Source organism: Eretmochelys imbricata, chromosome 3 (genome assembly GCF_965152235.1).
Source record: "Eretmochelys imbricata isolate rEreImb1 chromosome 3, rEreImb1.hap1, whole genome shotgun sequence".
NCBI classification, from domain to species: Eukaryota; Metazoa; Chordata; order Testudines; family Cheloniidae; genus Eretmochelys; species Eretmochelys imbricata.
Genome location: NC_135574.1, coordinates 17981005 through 18001065, shown reverse-complemented (window position 1 = coordinate 18001065; position 20061 = coordinate 17981005). Strand labels below are relative to the sequence as shown.

At 42.6% G+C, this 20061-nt stretch overlaps 1 protein-coding gene across 4 annotated transcripts in view; it reads right to left on the bottom strand.

The window, feature by feature from the left end:
* Positions 1 to 20061, bottom strand: part of ITSN2 (intersectin 2) — a 126884-nt gene that overhangs the window by 94615 nt on the left and 12208 nt on the right. For all 4 annotated transcript variants that reach the window (XR_013345545.1, XM_077812448.1, XM_077812446.1 and 1 more), the window contains exons 2-4: positions 16766 to 16829; positions 1556 to 1648; positions 96 to 159 (exon numbers count right to left, since the gene is read on the bottom strand). Coding sequence is in view for 3 of the 4 variants with exons in the window: in XM_077812448.1 (XP_077668574.1) it covers positions 96 to 159; positions 1556 to 1648; positions 16766 to 16796 (188 nt within the window). In the remaining variant the exon portion in view is untranslated. The remainder of the gene's footprint in view (positions 1 to 95; positions 160 to 1555; positions 1649 to 16765; positions 16830 to 20061) is intronic.

Genomic DNA, 20061 nt, shown 5'->3' with positions numbered 1-20061 from the left:
AACAAACCAAAATCTATACAAGTGAGCCAAGAATCTCCAATCATATATTAATTAATTATATTATATTATATTAAATTTGTTTTTAAAAGCCTTACCATATTTCAGCTAGGACTGATGATGGTAGACCTGACTGTAAGAAAAAGGTACGTGCTTGATCACCTGTGATAAAAGAAGAAAAAAACAAGTCTTGTATTAATACTTTAATAAATATCTCCGACGTTATTGTAAAGCCAAAACTTTCAAAAGAGCTCAGCATGTTGGGTGCTGAGCTCTTTTGAAAATTTAGAATTATGTAACAAGCTCGTGGTGATGGCAGTTTGCATGTACTAATGGACTTTGTAATCTTGGCTCCAAGAAGTGGGTAAAATGAGATGTAAATAGCTGTTTTATAAGTCACAAATCAACAGCAGCCAAGAGCTTACAATGATACAATGTAAACGATGGAATATTCAGTCTCAGCCACGTTGACTGCTTTTTTGTTGGTGGTGGCAGTGAGGGGGAGAACAGTATATATTTTTTATTTCAGTCTAATTTGGTCCTCTACTATCTCTTCCATCTCTGGATAAAACTTTAAAAATAAACCCCATTCTGTACATAACACACAATTCTAGACAGACTTTTATTACTCAATATTTCCAGGAAGGGATATGATTTTTTATGCAAATCCACACCAAGTTTCACACTCAGTATGGATCACACTGTTAAATACATGCACAGTAAAACAAAAAAAATTTGTGTATGCACATTAGTCAGTTTTCAAGATTTAGCATTCGTGTTTATGTAGGAAAAAATAATCTTACATTCACAATGCGCCTTTTATCTCAAAGTATGTTACAAACACGTAAGTGATCCTTCACCACTGAATTCCAGCCTTCTCTGGGATGGAACACAGCAGATTTTTAACAATGAACAGCACCACTACCCAACATTTTAGGAGAAGAAAATGTTCAATGCAACTGAAAATGCCAGAAGAACACAGGTAGGTAGAATGCAACTACCCAAATTGGAATTGGGGAAGGCACAGACGTTAATACTCAGCTACTTGTGATAAATTCCATAGGCTCTTTAATGAACACAAGTTGTCAGGACCTTAATTTTACATCTCATATGAAAGCATTAAAACTCCAGCAACACAGTGTCCCTCAACACCATTCAGAGGGAAGACTGCTACTTCCTCAATCACCAATGTCATTTGCTGCAGCAACTTCAAAAAATTTTCCTTGGCAGCCTACCATCCAAGCACTGACCTGGCCTAACTCTACTTAGCTTATGGAACTGGAAGGGATGACATCAAAAGGTGGTTGGCTGCATTAGTGCAGAGGTTAATAAGAAGGATATCCCCTTTTGCAGAGACATTCTATGCCAGATTTAAGATGAAACAAAGTTTATAAGCCTGTGACTGAAAGAGTTCATAATAAAAACTTATGCTTTATGGTCAAACAGCATAGCTATCAGTCATACAGCAAAAGAACAGCTGAACAAGGACGAAGGTTTTCAAACTGTTTTACACAGGTACTTTAACGCACACAGAAGTTAACGTATAACATAAATTAACCTGTAATATATCCTCCTATGGGTTTAAGGCTCTCAAACTGCTTGTCATGCTTTGCTCGCTCTTCAGAGGTGATAGCCCACATGTTTGGTCCTCCTAAAAAATAATACAATGAAAATATTTAAAAATAAACAAGTCTGTCAATTGGGAAATTAAACCTTTGTTTTTAAGAGAAAATTAGATCACGAGCTTCAGTGACACACCCTGCGCTCTTTGGCAAGAATACTTCTGAAACACAAACTTTCTTCCCAGATGTGTAAGTCTTAGCTGAATCAGTTCACCATCTGGCTTGTCTTATACCCTGCTTTGAAACAAGCTACGCTGGTTTTTGAAAGCCGGGGCACAGCAGCTTCCTTCCACTGCTGATTGTTCACAGCTTATGCAGGAAGCATGTTGCTCATGCTGCTTTGTGTGAACCAAGTATTTCCTTGGTTCACTGGTAAATAAATAATGTTGTTTAAAGGCTCTCAGAAGGCTAATGCATTGCAGCTGCCAACTGCAGGACTTTTGCTACTTCTCCCCAACAGCGCAAAATCAAAATTGTTACTTTAAAACAAAAACTACTTTTGTTCTAAGAAGTGATGAAATTGTGTTATCTTTTAAACTTGATAGCATATAATTTCACTTAACCTTGAAAAAAAATTATATATAAAACAATGCCATCCCAAACTGACAATTACCTCTTCGGTTAGTCTACACATTTGTCATAATTATAACACCTGTTCTTTGTGTTGTGTTATATAGATTATAACAAGAGGGTGGATTTTCACAGCACCTAATTCCACCCTAGAAGGAATGGGATATGCATACGGGACGGATAAGCAATGGTTAGAAGTTACTAAGCAGAACGCAGATATTAAAATTTATTTTTAAAAACATGGCCAAGTGTGGGATAATCTTTTATTTGGGGGAACTTTTCATTCAATCTCAATTTTCATTCACCCAATCTGAAACCTGGCCAAAATTCTCAAGGAAAACACCAAAACCATCACCAAAGGTAATAAAAAATCCTAAAAATTAGCTCATAATTCACTATCAAGTTTCCATAAAACTATTCTATTGTCCCTCAAATAATTCCTCCTGCCCACTGAAAAACAAGTTTGAAAAAATAATTCCTTTAGTAAGACACTCAGCAAGTTGCTTTGGAAGTCTATACAATACTTCCAGTGCTTTGAAATTTTGTAAGTACTGCTCCAATTTCAAAATTGGGAACGTACTTAACTCTTTGCAGGGATCCCTCTGTGACAGGTTGCTCCCCCTCCCCCCACTCCAGGGTGCCACCTGATATACTGGGGTCCCACTGAGCCCACCCTTTCCACCAGCCTGGACTCCCACACCCTGTCCTGCTGTGCCAGGCCCTCAAGCCTTCTCCAGCACACACACACACAGGCAGGGACACACCCAGCTGCAGAAAGATACACAGACACTGAGATGAGCTGTGTGTGGGAAGACTCACCTCGGGGATTGCCCAGCACTCAAGTGCATACCTCCTTTGGGATGCAAACCCAAAATTATATTTTGTCTTGCACTGCATAGAAATCTATACAGCTTAAGCTCATGAAATCCGCCCCCTCCCTCAATGTGGGGGAAGATATGCTCAGTTTTTTGCCTCCCCCCCGCACCCTCCACTTATGAATGACACAAACTGGTTTTAGAACAAACAAAAACAAGTTTATTAACTACAAAAGGTAGATTTTAAGTGATTATAATGGATAGCACACAGTTCAAAGCAGATTTCTGAGCAAATGAAACAAAACACACAACCTAAACTTAATACACTAAATTAACTGGTTAATAGTAGCAAATCATCACCCTAAATGTTGTTTTATGCAGGTCGCAGAGTTTCTTGAAGGTAAACTGTACTGCTTGTAGCTTAAATCTCCAGGTATTCCTTTCACAGGCTAGACCTTTCTTGCCTGGGCTCAGCCCTTGGCCGCCCCAGCTTAGTTCCTTTGTTTCTTCAGGTGTTTTCAGCAGTTTTCCTTCTTGGGCAGGGAGCCAATGGAGAAGAACCAAGATTAGCTCACTTCCCAGCCTTAAACAGGATATGCATGATGGGAATCCTTTGTTTCCCAGTTTGACCCCAACCCCCTCTTAATGGAAAAACACTAGAAGTCCAAGATGTTGTCCAGTACCAGGTGACATGATCACCTGACCCTGCAGTGCCAAAGCAGCATCCCAGGAAACTTCTCAGGAAGGAGGGAGATGAGCATCTTCAAAGACCTATTGTTCCCCCAATGACCCATTCAGGCTGTTTGCATACTGTCTGGTGGTTGTTCCCCAGGTGAAAACACAGTTGTAATTGTTATAGTCAATATTCCTAAACTTCAGATACAGAAATGATACACGCATACAAATAGGATAATCATATTCAGTAAATCATAACCTTTCCAATGATACCTCACGTGACCCATCTTGCATAAAACATATCTTAGTTATGCGATATTCATATCTTAAGCACATCTCTACGAAGAATACAGGGCAGAGGATCTCAACCTCCATCATTTTTGTTTTCCAAAAAGCCCTCCCAGTTTCCAGGTCTCACACCAAAATCAATAAGCATGAGTTTAACCTACACCTCAATATACGCTACCTCCTAACAGTGCTATTCACCTGTTGTCCCAGGAAACCGTACTCTGCTTGTGTGTATAAAGAAGGAGAGCTGGTCCTTTTTGACAACATCTTGTTAGGAACACAACTGCCCTGGTCTATTCTTTACTTCTGCTGTTTAATATGGAGAGAGTAATGGATAACCAATAGAAGGATAAGGAGATACGAGAGAGAAAGTATACAAACCACAACAATTCCTGCTGACAACAGCAAAAATTATAGAAGCAAGCATTACAGGTTCTAAATATATACGAGTGTGAAACATACACAAATAGTACGTAGTGTGTTTTGTGCTTACAGCAGTTTATTAGCCTGGCCAATATAGATCTGTGTTCCTAAAGGCTCTGGCAATAAAGCACCATAAAAACTGCATGGCAGAGTGGTTAGAGGTACAGAAAATGATTGTAAAAAGCAACATCCCAAACCTTTCAACAGGCGGAACAACTGGTTCTACTGGGTTAGAGGCAGGCTGTGCTTGCTCTTGCAGTTGTGACAGGGGTGTCTGGAGTCAGTGGCAGGGTCGTCAGCTGGTGGTACTGAGCTGGTCTCATGCCTAGCTGCAATGGTATAACGAGTGTGGTCCCAAGTATAAGGAGCCCATGGAGCCCAATATTGCCACTGTGGTGGGAAGGGCATGGGTGGTGCCATCCAGGGGTTCATGCACCATGGGGCAGAACCCTCGGAGTAAGACAAGGCAGCTTTTCTATGACCTCTCGATTGGGGTCTGTGGACAGGAGATCTGATAAGGTGAAAATTCTCCCTGCAGCCCCGATTCCTCATCACTGGAGAAAAGCTGTGCGGACCTTGCCTGTGTGTCCAGAGAGAAGTAGGTGTTAAGCAGGGGTGACTGCAAGTTAGGTGACACCAGGAGGTCCCTTAAGTGTGTGAATTGCAGTGCTGCAGTGCCCCTGTGAGGGGAGGGCTGAGCGAGAGGAATCTGTTGTGAGGAGGGATTCCTCTGCACCGGTGTCCCGAGCATCCTGTCACTGCCGGCTAGCTCAAAGGCTGATGGTGCCGGGAGAGCGAGAAGAGCCTGTGGCGGGTCAGGCAGGCTAGTATACATCGGCACTGCTTCCACTGGGGTGCCAAATGGTGCAGTGAGAGAGGCAGGCAACTGAAAGCCTGAAGCCTCAGCACCAGGGGTTAGTGTGACCACCGCAGCCGCAGGGAAGTTTCGCACGGCACCAGAGGAGCCTGGCGCATCAAAGGTACTCAGCCGGGGGAGCACAGGGAGGGAAGTAGTACCTGGAGAAGGCTTGTCCCTGCGAATACCCTTTGCGAGTGAGAGAGACCGATGCTTTTTTAAAGTTTTCCTTTGTCTCTTTGAAGCAGGGGGGCTGCCACGGATAGTAGAGTCTGAGCCCGGGTCCGAGGCTGGTCCAAGAGATTTTTGCAGCAGGAGCAGTTTTAACTGCAGCTCCCTGTCTTTGCGTGCCCTGGATTTCACCTTGCTACAGTGGGCGCATTTTGGGGGACGTGGGACTCCGCCAAACATTTAATACATTTAGAGTGGCCATTTGAAAGAGGGATGGCATCATTACAGTTAGAGCACCGCTTGACGCCAGGAGAGCCAGGCATGTTGGAAGCAGCTGCGCTGACAGGAACAAAAAAGGGTTTTTTTGTTTTTGTTTAAAAAAAAAAAAAAAAAGAAGAGAAGAGAAGGGAAAAAGGGTACCTATCTATTACTGGTAAGCTAAACTAAAAGGGAAAAAAGTTGAACAAGGGAGAGAAGAAATTCTCTAACAAGTCTGCTGAGCTCCGACTCAGGCCGGGAACGGTAGAGAAGGACTGAGGAGACCAGTCGCGCACGCATACTATTAAGGTACGCTCTGCGCATATGCAACTGGTACCAATACTGCTGTAAAAATCTCTGAGCGAACACGCAGGGACACATCAACACCTGGAGTGGAGCACTGTCCTACATATAAAGGGAAGGGTAACAACCTTCCTGTATAGAGTACTATAAAATCCCTCCTAGAGTAAATGGTGACTTCGCTGTAACTTGAAGTTTTGAAATCATAATACGAGGACTTTAGTAACTCAGCCAGAGGTTATGAGTCTATGGAGCAGGTGGGCGTGGTTCTGTGGCTTCCAATGTACACAAGGTCAGATTAGATGATTACAATGGTACCTTCAGGCTTTAAAGTCTATGGGTCTATGATCACACTTGTAATGATCGTTCCCTTGACCCGTTTAAGTGAAGGGAAATCAGACAAAGATCAAGCAAGAAATAATTTATTTGTTTTAAAGAACAGGAAATAATTTCAGTCCTTTTCAAATATTGCCCGAGGCAGACGGGTTGAAATTCCCTCTATGAGGACTTAATAGGCAGCAGTGGAACTCCTTGCCAGAGGATGTTGTGAAGGCCAAGACTATAACAGGATTCAAAAAATAACTACATAAATTCATGGAGGATAGGTCCTTCAATGGCTATTAGCTAGAATATGCAGGGATGGTGTTCCTAATCTCTGTTTGCCAGAAGCTGGAAATGGGCGACAGGGGATGGATCACTTGATAATTACCTGTTCAGTTCATTCCCTCTGGGGCACCTGGCATTGGCCACTGTCAGAAGACAGGATACTGGGCTAGATGGACCTTTGGTCTGACCCAGTATGGCCGTTCTTATGTTCTTAGTCCAAGACCAGTGCTTCAACCATTTATTAATTCGTAAAGTATAAGTTCTAGTCTATTGAAGCATTTCTAACTCTGGCAGGTTATGACATATCAGACCTTGAAAAGTCACACCATTCTGATTAGTACCTTGCTTCCCTGCAAAGTCTCTTCGGTTCAGACATGATTTTAACTGCTTACCTCTCATGAGCTATCAACATTCATTGTTAATGTTTTGGAAATCCAAGCTGTTTCAAGAGGTATAAAGCACTGTTTTTTAGTTCTGATAGTTTGAAAGTCTGTTCTAATTCTTTAAAATACTGTGCATGAAAAATGGCACACTAGCCTATCTGAAATTGATACTTTGCAATTCTACATAGTCCTTCCTATTCTAGGGCCTCAAAGTGTTTTACAAAACTCTGAAAGAATTAATCCTCACATTACCCTTGTAATGAATCAAATGTTATCTTCATTTTACAAATGAGGAAACTGAGGGCAGATAGGTTAAGTGATTTCCCAAAGATCACAAAAAGTCTGTGGCAAAATCTGCAACCCAGTCCTGTGCTTTAACCAATAAAACATAATTGAACCCCAGTTAACATATGTGGAATTACAGCCACATTTACCTTCTTTAAATAATCTTTCTTTCATGACCTTTAATAAATATTGTTGAGGTAGAATTATTTCTTCTAACCCTATTTGTCAGGCTACTCCTATAACATAAGGATGAATATCCTTCTGAGAAATAACATTTCACTTCTTAATTTTTTCCTCCTAATTTTCCTTCAGTTAAGTTATGCATTTTAAATTTATGAAGACTACCCCTAGAATAGTCTTCTGGGGAAAAAAAAACAAGAACTAATATTGATACCGACTTAAAAACTTTACTTTATCAAGCCCCCTACATCCTTCTCTGAGTTGTGAAGGATATGTACTAAGGTTATAACAACCAACCAGAATGCACTTTTATGTGGAAAACCATGATTAAATTGAGTCTTCCTGACTAGTGATTTAAATCATGATTTAAATCAAATCCACCCTATAGAATAATCATGACTGCAGAAGAAATTGGGAGCCTAGCAGCAAAGAGTCTTGAAAATGTAAAATGCCTCTTACTGGTAGCCAGCTACTTCCCTGGAGGACGGGTAGCTACACAGCAGCCTGTACTGGTGGCAACAGGGTCACAGCATTTGCCTTTCCATTTAAGAGAAGTCTTCATATTTCTCAGACTTTCAGAAGAGTGATTTCTTTGTTGATGGTAAGATGTTATTTTTTGCCACTTAGCTCTATTTATAATTAAAACTATACTTGAGTAAGCTATGAATTTAATTAATTCCCCAGACATCATAATTCTAAATTGGAGATGAGTTCCTGGTCCACGTGAGTCATGATAATCAGTAATTATATAATGCTTTTTAACTTCAAAAAGTATAACATTAAGCCTCACAATACCCCTATGAAGTTAGTTAATTAAATATTATCCCCATTTTACAGATGGAGAAACTTCAGTACAGAGAGACTCAGTGTCTTGTCTGAAGCCACACAATGGGTATGTCTACATTCCACAGTTAGCTCGGACAATTGGCATCCCGGACTGAATATTTGTGTTAGTCTAGCCTTAGTATGAGCATTCCCACAGCAAAGCCCTACCTGCATCCTCACTATTTCCGCACTCGCCCACGTGTGTCAGGGCATAATCCACGGTTATTTGTTCTGAGACATTCTAGGATTCTTTCCCAAGCAATTGTGTTAACTGTGGAAGAACCTGTCTGTCTCTCAAAAGGAACTGTGGGAAGGGCATTGGAGGACTATCAGCACTCAAATGATCTTGCCTGCTTCCTCACTGCAAAGTGGATGGGTTCTAGCCTAAGCAAAAGCACAGTCCAAGCTTTAACCGACCCTCCCCCCTTAGCCAAGTAAACAAGCACAGGTTCAAGGCACAAATATGCACGTGCCTTGAGGGCTGTGTGTGCATACTAGGGGGCTTTTGTTTGGTAAAAACACATGTAAGAGAATGGGCTGAGGCATGGTCTACACTTAAAACTTAAGTTGACATAGCTACTGTGGTCACGGGTGTGAAAAAAATCCACCCCCCTGAAAGCCATAGTTATGTTGACCTAAGCCCTGGCACAGATGCAGCTAAGGCAACAGAAGAATGCTCAGGGAGGTCGAGTTCCTATAGTGGCAGAAAAACCCCTTCAGTCGCTGTAGTCTGTGTCTACACCACAGGGTTACAGCAGCATAGGTACGGCACCATAACTATGCAGCTGTACTGTAAACAGTCTATAGTATAGTGACTATATATATGTATATATAGTATATGACTATAGTATAGACATGCCCAATGAATGAGATCCTAACTTCCAGTCCCCTGCTTCAATTACCTGTCCACGCTGCCTTGTCCTGTCTATTGACTCCAGAGAGTATTACTTATATTACCACAGCACCTAGGAGCCCTTTGTGGTAGGTGTTGTACAAACAGAGAACAAAAAGATGGTCCCTCAAAGAGCTTACAATCTGAGTAATTTATTATACCACAGAGAATGACTAGCTAGGTCCTTCCCATCTACGGCTCCATGAGCTATTGGGACAAATCTATTAGTTCTAAACTTTCCCTCATCTGTGTTTGTAACTTCTCTTACCACAGAATTCTCTAATACAAATTTAGTGCTGTCTCATTAAAACATGCCTATAACTGGAATGTAGAAGTTGTAGATGTAGATCTCTTTCCTGTCTTGGGCAAAAGAACTAAATGTCTTGATAGCAACGGTTCTGTTCCACCTTGTGTTTAGCTGTGACACTCTGAGTTAGTTTCCCAGATTTGAAGGAGAAGCTTGAAAGCTTGTAAAGCTGTGTAAGCTTGAAAGCTTGTCTTTCACCAACAGAAGTTGATCCACCTTGGCACTCACCTTGTCTCTTCGACAGCAACAGAACATTTACTGTTATTCTGAGGAATATGCACTTTTCAATAGCCTTTTGTCATTTTCAACTTGCAACTCTCCCCCCCTCTTTCTTTTCCCCATTCTTAAAACTGATTACATAATGGTGTACTCACTCAATGGCAAGCACTTATTTAATTAAAGAACCACAGAATTAGAGAAATGAAGGACTGGAAGGCACCCGGAGAGGCCACTTAGTCCAGCCCCCTGTGCTGAGGCAGGACCAAGTAAGCCTAGACCATCCTTGACAGATGTTCGTGTAACCCTGTTATTAAAAAACCTCCAATAACTGGGATTTCACAACCTTCCTTGGTAACCTATTCCAGTATTTAACCATCCTTATAGTAAGAAAGATTTTCCTAATATCTAACCTAAATCTCCTTTGCTGTAGAGTAAGCCAATTACTTCTTGTCCTATCTTCAGTGGACATGGAGAACAATTGATCACCGTCCTGTTTATAACAGTCCTTAACATATTTGAAGACTGGTATGAAGTCCCCCTTCCCTCATCTTTTCTCAAGATTAAATATGCCCATTTTTTGAAACCTTTCCTCATAGGTGAGGTTTTTCTAAACCTTTTATGATTTTTGTTGCTCTCCTCTGCACTCTCCCCAATTTATCCACATCTTTCTATAGCATGGTCCCGAAAACTGGACACGGTACACCAGCTGAGACCTCATCAGTGCCAACTATAGTGGAACAATTACCTCCTATGTCTTACATACAACACCCCTGTTAATACACACCAAATTAGCCTTTTTCACAACTGCATCACATAGTTGACTCATATTGAATTTGTGATCCACTCTAACTCTCTGGTCCTTTTCTCCAGTACTATTGCCTCCTACTGTGAATGCTGTTTTGAATCCTAATTCTCTCCTCCAAAGTGCTTGCAACCCGTTCCAGCTTGGTGTCATCTGCAAATTTTATAAGCAAACTCTTTACTCCACTATCTAAGTCATTAATGAAAATATTGAATAGTACCAGATAAAGGACAGTCTTCTGAGGGATGCCACCAGGTATGTTCCCCTCAGTTTAACAGCAAAATATTGACAATATTGACAATTACTCTGAGTATAGTTTTTTAACCAATTGTGCGCCCAGATTACATAATTTCATCTATTCTAAACCACATTTCCCTAGTTTGTTTATGGGAATGCCATGTTGGATTGCATCAAAAGCCTCACTAAAATCAAGATATACCACATCTACTGCATCCCCCCTATTCACAAGGCGGGTACCGAAGTTCCCGTTATGGCTGTGCAGCCGCCTCTTAAGCCCCGCAGAGGGGCTCAGTGCTGGGATGGGGAGAGATGCCTCCCTCCCAGCACAGCCCTGCCACGGCGCCTCTCCCCACCAGCCCCAGCACCAACCTACCACAGCACCTGCCCCGGACTTGTGGCGGCTGGGGGAGAGGCGCCTCTCCCGCCCCAGCCCAGGTGCTGCTGTGAGGAAAGCGAGCTGGGGGGGGGGGGGGGAGTCCTCTCTCCCCGCCACAGCTCCTGGGCAGCCTGCACCTCAAACCCCTCATCCCCGCCCCCCACAGAGCCCACACCCCCAACCAGAGCCCTCACCCCTCATGCACCCCAACTCCCTGCCCCAGCCCAGAGCCCCCTCCTGCACCCAAAACCCCTCCATCCCTGGCCCCACCCCAGAGACTGCACCCCCAGCCAGAGTCCTCACCCCCCACCCCAACACCAACCCTTTGCCCCAGCCCTGAGCCCCCCCACTCCGAATCCCTCACCCCCTCCTCATGAATTTTGTTATGTGCATCAATATGGAGGTGATGCGTCACACATCACCTCCATATTGGTGCACGTAACAAAATTTATTCCGCACATGCGTGGGAAAAATTAGAGGGAACACTGGCCAGTACCCTGTCAAAGAAGGAAACTGGTATGACGTGACACAATTTGGTCTTGACAAATCCAAGTTAGTTCTTATTTATCACTAACTTATTTTTATCTACAGGGCAGAACACAATTTCTATTGTGGTGGCACCCTGCAGCTAGGGTCCCATTGTGGCACTGTATAAACACAGAGCAAAAATATGATCCCCTTCCCAAAGGGTTTACAATCCAACTAATTTTTTTTTGCTTTCTATGTAACTGCATTCACCTTTTTATTTCATTAGTGTTTTGTTTTTTCATTCTCTTGTAGCAACAAGAACATCTATAAAACTATCACCATTAGAACCTTCTTCATTTTCTTCCATTTCTCGCATACTTTGGTAATAAATAACTTGAAAACTCATTCCACACTGTTTTATGAAAGCCCATTCTGAACCAAGAAACAATATTTCTCCTTGGAAAGCTGTAGTTATTATTCTAGTCAACAATGCTTGCAGACCAAGACTACTCTGAAATCAAATTTAACTTTTTCTGTTCCTTGTCTCTTGCCTCAATATATTGGTACACATATCAGGTCGAACCTAACATCTTTCAGTCTCTGGACTTCAAGCACTACCACACATAAGAAAATCAGGTGGATCTTCAGACAAACCTAAGTACCTTTATCTCAGCTTTAGAAAGCAACTGCTATTATCCACTACTGAGAGAGAATAATTCTCATTTAGGGCAAATGCAGCAGATGATTCTAATCACACTGACATGCCTCAGCTAGTCTCCAGGACACCCAAGTAAGGCTAACATTATTAGACTGAACTCTATTTTCAATTAGTAAAATCCAAGTCAAGTCATGGGCTTGGATAAGTGTGGAAAATGACTAAGTTATGTGTATTTTATGAATATCAGATGCATCTCAGTTAACCTGTGTGATATTATCCTCCCTGACTGTAAGGTGTTAAACCAAAGGAGGCTGTTGGAGGAAAACAAACAGGAAAGGAAGCAACAGTAATATAAGGCTGTGGTTCTCAATCCCTGGTCCAGGGATCCTTAGGGGTCTGCCAGTATAATCAAGAGGGTCTGTGAACTGACTGGTCCCTCCCAGAGGTGACGCATGGGGGGCCAAAGGGGGGAGAACCATGCGGGCTCACATCCCGCCCCCCACCCCCGAGTTTTCTGCCTTCCGAGGAAACTAGGGTTGCCAACTTTCCAATCGCACAAAACAGAACACTCTTGCCCTGCCCCCTTCCCCAGAGGCCCAGCCCCTTCTCTGAGGCCCCACTCCCCATTCACTCCATTCCCCTTCCCTCTGCACTCGCTCTCCCCCACCCTCACTCACTTTCACCAGGCTGGGGCAGGTGTTTGGGGTGCAGGACGGGGCTGGGGAAGGGGGTTGGGGTGCGGGCTGCTGTCTCAGGGAGGCAGTTTGGATGCAGGAGGGGCTGTGGGCCGGGGGGGTTCAGAGTGCAGGAGGGGCTCAGGGCTGGGGCAGGGGTGCAGGATGAGATGTGGGGTGCGGTCTCCAGGAGAGTTAGGGTGCAGGAGGGGGCTCAGGGCTGGGGGTTGAGACTCGGGAGGGGGTTTGGGATGCAAGCTCCGGCCAGGTTGCACTTACCTCAGGTGGCTCCCGGAAGCGGCTGACATGTCCCTCTGGCTCTTAGGTGCAGAGGTGGCCGGGGGCTCTGTGCGCTTGCAGAATCATTGGCCGGAAACCTCTGAGAGGTTCCCAGCCAATGGGAGATGCGGAGCCAGCGCACAGAGTGAGGGCAGTGCACAGAGTCCCCCTGGCTGCCCCTGCACCTAAGGACCGTAGGGACATGCTGGACGCTTCTGGGAGCCATGTGGAGCCAGGGCAGACAGGGAGCCTGCCTTAATCCTGCTGTACCGCCAACTGGACTTTCAGTGGCCCTGTCAGCGGTGCTGACCAGAGCCGCCAGGGTCCCTTTTCAACCAGATATTCCTATCGAAAACCAGACACCTGGCAACTCTAGAGGAGACCCATCCAGTGGGGCTTCCACAAACTCTGCCCCCCCAGAGCAATGGGAATGGGCAAAGCCTCTGGACACCAAGCAGCGAGGAGGCAGCAGCTCCCCCTAGCGACTGCACTCACCATGTGTCTGTGCATTGCGGGGAGGAAGGAAGCAGCAGGATGGCTGGCTGTGGGCTGAGGTCCCCAGCCCCGCTACATGGAGCTAGTTCTCCTTCCCTGCTGCTGCAGTCCCAGCACTTCCCAATGCCGGCTTTGCAGAACGCCCACTGAAGTGAGTCAGGGGTTGGAAGAGGCACTTCCTCCCCAAGTCCTGCCATGCAAGGCTGGCCTAGCCCCCATATCTGGAACATTCCTCTCCAGTTGCCTCTGGTCCCTCCCCTGCAACCATAGCTGCTGGATCCTGCCCACCCAGGCCCGTCAGGTAAGTGGAGACGGCAAGCTCCTCTTGCGGGGCCTCAGAGCCTGGCTGGGCCAGGGGAGGGGGAGAAGATTGCAGGGAGGCACTGATGGGCTGGCACTGTGTCCCAAACCTGGGCTAGCCGCACTGCCACCATGACAGGGAGTGCAACACTGCCTCCCACCTCGAGTGAGAGGCTGCAGGTACCCCCTCCAGCACCCCCAAATACTCCTCCCAGTACACCCACCCTTCCAGCACTCCCTAATACCACTCCCAGTACATCACCCCAGCATTCCCCCAAATATCCCCTCGCAGTACAAGCGCTCCTCCAGTCCTTTCCCAAATACCCTCTGCTAGTAAACATACATCCCTCCAATACTCCCATATAACACCTAGCAATGCTGTAATTTATCATTAATATCAGGTAAACTGTCAATATTTTAATTTGATGTGTTTTTTGTTGATCTGCTAAAATAATAATAATTTCTCTATAGTAATATTTGTGATAACTACTAAAATAACATGAAAGAAACAAATAATGAGAAACAAAATAATGAGGGGGTTTGGGGGATCTGCAGGTTTGTCTGTTTAAGTTTAGGGGTTCCTCGTTAAAAAAAGGCTGAGAACCACTGAGGTAAGGTACAGTCCAAGAGAATACCAAGTGTCCCTGAGGAAACAATGGAGAAGCTATTAATTGGGCAATACCCCTTGCCTGGCTCCAAATAGGCTGGGAAGGTTTATTCTTCCTAGTTCAAAACCCAGGATGGCTGTGTCTACACTGCCGCTTCCAGAGCTAAAACTTCAGTCGTGCAGGGGTGTGAAAAAACACACTGAAAAGCACCAGTATAGAAAGCGCTTTATCACCGGAAGCCGCACTCCCAGTGATAAAATTACCACCACTCGTTCGAGGTAGGGTTTTTTAATTGCCAGGAGAACTCTCCCCTGGCAATAAAGTATATCTATGCTGGCTACATCACAGTACTGCCACAGCTGCGCTCTAACGTGGGCAGTGTACACATACCTTCCCTACCCGGCCCTCCATACGGTTCTGCAAGCCCGAGGTGGCCCTTGCCCACCCCTGAACTAAAGGTACAGATTTCACATAGTAGACTGCAAACTCTCTGAGGTGAATCTCCTTAAGTTTACGTAGCATTGTTCCTCCCTTGAGTGCAGGGGAGAGGGAGCAAAGTTTGCTGTGGTACAATTGAGAATCCGTTCAGCTCCCCAAATCAGCAAATTTTTGAGATCCGGAGGCTCTGTACCTCAGTGCTGCTTCTCTGCCCCCTACAGCCTTTTCCCAGTGCCCAAGTGGACTGAAGGGGTGGGGGGGCAGTGTGTGAAGACAAAGCACAAGACTGTATTAACTTTAAGCACCGATTCACCACAGGGACAGCGAGGGGACAATAACTGGAGATAAACTAGCCCTGAATCACAAGAACGGTTTCCATGGAATTTGGGGTGGGGAATACTGCCAAAGAATCAGCACTTTAAAAATAAAAAACGAAACGAAAAAAGCCCAACAACAGGAAAAATAAAACAGGACTCCACTAAGTTTCTATCTAAGTCCCATCTGTCCAGTGAAGTGGAAAAGACAATGTGGTACTCATCTTGTTTTGCCTAAGAATTCACGTATGCAATACATGGATTTATTTTGTTCTTACTTCTACTACTATACTAATTTTTAAAGCAATACTGAAACATTACTTCTGGATGCAGCTATAGTTGCCATTTACAGTATAACAGTGTGTTGGTCAATAGCACACTAATGGTTTTACACTTTTCATTGAAAACATCCATAACATGGCTGTATAACTAAATTTTTGTCCTATAGTTAAGACTCAAAATATTTATATTTTGCATATAAAACACCTTATCCTAATTACCCTAATTTACCTTAATAGTTGTGAATTTCTAAATTAGCTACTAGAAACTCTTAGTTTTTCTTAAATTTATCACCTCAAACAACAAACCAGACAAATTGCACATTTTTTACCCAGCTGTCAGATCTTCCCCCACTTGGCAGACAGAGCGTGCTTTGCCTCTAACCATCCCTTTTCATTTTTGGGTAGCTTTAATTATAGCAATGAAGTCACCAGGTAACATAGCATAAAAGCTTCCAGTTTCTCAGCAGATTTAGCAATATGTTTCTTTAAGGCAGACTATTTTCTTTAGAAACAAAGTGATCCAACTCACTAACACATAGTCAGAAGTTGCATAGCATCTTTTAAAGTTTTATCTGGAGTATGTCTTTGAAAGGAAACTGAAAGAAACATGAGCTTCTGCATTATTTGGCATGACAACAAAACAAAATCAAGAGGGAAAATATTTAAGATTTATCTGCATATTTTGAGTACATTCTGCATTGATTATGAATAATCAATTAATTGAAATATTTTAGTTTAAACTAAATAATATTTACCATATCTAAATTAAAACATATCAAAATCCCATGCCATATTATACAACTTCAAATACCTATTCTGTTAATTAATGGTTACTTAGTTTATTCCTCATCTGAAGTCATTCAGTATTCAAAATACAGTCACGTATCGGCATGTAATAACCCCTTAAATGATCTAAAATTACTAGATGATCCAGGCATATGTGCACTCTTAATTATACTGCAGTACAAACTTGTGCTGAATTCCTAGAGTATAGACTATACATCAGAAGTTATAAGCAACAGTATATATGCTACAGCAAGTTGACCAAAACATTGAGGCATATGTTGCAATCAGTTAATTACTAATAATGTTGATATTAAATATAAAGACAAAGAAGAACTCTCCGAACCACATAAATGAACCCAGATCAAGCTACTTACCATTCATGGCTGTGGAAAACTGAGCCATCATGGTCCTGAATGTGCCTTGCTAGCTCTTAGCCATCTGCAACATAAAAACATTGTCCCATTAATAATGGAACAAGGGCAGAACACAGCTTAGTGCTCCTGCTGAGCAGAGGGAATGTCTGCCCTCTTCGGCTCACACTTCCGGAAGCAAACAATGCAGGGCTTCAAGCTGCTACTGAACATACTGAATTTGCATTTGGAAGTAGGTGGGAGATTTCTGTAGGTGGGAGATTTTTATTTGGTATGCAGTGCAGTCTTGAACCTAGGAGCACATTCTTAAAGGAAAACGGCATTCACTGTACAGTGTGTACTGCATAAAATATACACACGCACACTGGAACATATACTGTACAGACCAATCCTTCACTGGAAGGAGGATGGACTAGACAACCTAACAGATTTTTTTTTAGCTTGAACTTCCATGATTTACATTAATATTTATCAAAATTAAAATTATAGTTGTCATACTTGGAAATAATACTTCTGTTAATAAAATATTGGATAAATAACTTTCTACAGAACTTACAAAAGCATGATTAGTGGAAATGACCCTGCATACTTCATTCTGTAAAATAACTAGCTCTAATCAAATCATGCAGCATTCTATTTTCCAGCATATAAAACAATATTGTTATAAAGTCAATTATTTTTATTATATTATCAAAAACAAAAAAGTATCATCAGAGGGATTCTTAATACAACATACTTTCAGAATAAGAAATGTTAAAATGGTGCCTGTCACATTTTGTTTTGCTAGTCTGGTCACATTTTCAGAGCATTTAACATTTTATTTATTAGTTCTTTATATTTGCAAAACATTAACTAACTCTCATAGACATTAAGGTCAGAAGGGACCATTATGATCGTCTTGTCTGACCTCCTGCACAATGCAGGCCATAGAATCTCACCCACCCACACCTGCAATAAACCTCTCACCTATGTCTGAGCTATTGAAGTCCTCAAATCATGGTTTAAAGACTTCAATTCTCAAAACATTCCTCAAACTTAGGCACTGTCCCCGTTTTACAGATAGGGAACACCCATAAAGAATTAAGACAACATACACCAGGGCATTGCTTCAGAGAAAATCATTTCATTTTGATACGGAAAATTACACAAATCATCACCCTCCACTATGTAACTGTAAAGGCAGAAACTACTGTTCACTAAGGAGCCACAAAAGCTTTAAACCTGGAAACATTTTTGTAGTAATGGTACGTGGTGTGAAATTCTCCATAACAAAGTGGCAATTTTATTCGGTTAAAATATTAAAAAATACAATCCAAAATTTGAGAATAGGGGGCAGGGACGAATCTACTCATGAAACAGCACTAGCCAACAATAGCAGAATCCTGCAGTGCAGTTACTCATCCCAGTGTTCAGATACTTCTAATGTTCTAATTTCTGTGTCACATTTCAGATAACTATTATGCCCACCCCCCCTTCAGTGATTTCAAAAATATCTGTTCAAATACATTTTCAAAAATATTAAAAGGTACAGAAACATTTTTTTTCTGAATGGTGTTGCTTATTCTGGCATATCCGATTGTTTTATTGATTGCAAAAAATCATGCAGTTGCTTCCAGAAGCATTCAAAAAATTTCCTTGCCGTGTATAGAGCATTTACTACACACTTATGCACTAAATGAAAAATGTGAGGAATCACTCTGTACCAGTACTCTACATGTATATTCTGTACACAATATTTATAATGTTGGCTATACAATGGGCTAATTTTACATAAAGAATTTGCCTTCATTGGTTGGTTTGTGCATTGCATAGCCACATGTTGGCTGTGATATATCATCCATCCCCAAAAGAGTGAAAACCAATGCTTTAATCTAAACTTAACCCAGTATATACTGCTTATATAGCTACCTAGTGAGGAAAGAATTACACAGTACAACTGGTTTTTATGTAACTCTCTTCACAGTAGTATCATGACACTTTACATTCTTTTTTTAATATAAAAATGGAATGGATAGTGAATCCATTGATCAATCAAGTGTGACACCAAGGATCAATTGAAGAAAGAATAGAGGGAGGCAAAAGAAAGGCTGAAAACTTTTCCAAGAGAATGAGAAAATTAAAATGAATTTGTTTATTTTTAGGTTGCCTCCAACGTCTCTTCCTATGTCCTAAAAATGAAACAACAAAGGACAATTCCTCCCTATTTATAACTTCCAGCTGAACATAAAGTTCTACAAAACAAGCTGCACTTTTGAGAACTGCTAGAAAAGAACTCTAAACTGAGATACTGCAATAGGATGAGTGTGTGAAGAACCCACCTGAAATCGACGGGGTAAAAGTAAATAGGGCGGCGCACAGACACCAGGGTCGTTCTGTCTGGGTCTTATTGCAGGATTGGGGTATAAAATTTTAACTGATTAAACCCACACTCTTGAACTATTCATTTTGTTCTCTCCTTTGCAGATCACTTTTTATTTTTAAAATAGGGAGCGGGGGAAATGCCTGACATTCCACCTACCCAATACTACCAAAAAATCTTTTTGGCTTGTTTTTTAACCTTCGGGTTACGAAGAACATCAAACTATAAAATAAATCCCTCCAACAACCCTGGAGAAAAAAGCCTAAACAAACAGCTAGGCCTTGGAAACACTGCGGAAGTCCAACAACCTCAGGCTTTCTGGAGAGGACGTGTGCCTGGGGAAAGCAAAAGTAATTTCCAAACTAGAGGGCCCTCTTGGGGAATGCTCTAGCTCCAGCTTCCATATACCAAAGTCAAGCTATTGTCAACTAGCACCCCACCTGATCTCAACTGCCAGGTTAAAAACCATGAGGAGAGAGGCAATCTCTAAGATCCCATTTAACTGCAGAAAGCTAGTGTGTTTTGTGTCCCCATTACAACATGGTACTGCCAAATAAGGTTATAGCTGTGTGCATTACAAGACCATACCATGTTTCAGCCAGGCCTCATACTATTGTATTGTAGCTAGATCCTATCACACAGCAGCTTTCTGAAATGTAAGACCTAAGATGCACCAAATCTAAACCCTTAAGTGATAACCCAGGTAGGGAAGTGCCCCATGCCTGAAAGTCCTGAGAGTGTGGGAGAAATTGCACCTCACACAGAAGCAACCAGACTTCAGAATGCAGAAATGTAAAGGGATCCAGATAGAGTTCCTATGTCTCTGCATCAACTCTGGGGCCCTATGCCACCTCTTGTGTAGCACAGTTCCTTTAGAGCCAGGCTGCCAGAGTCATACCAGCCATAAAGGTTTCTGAACCCAAAAGCATTGGGTTGGGTC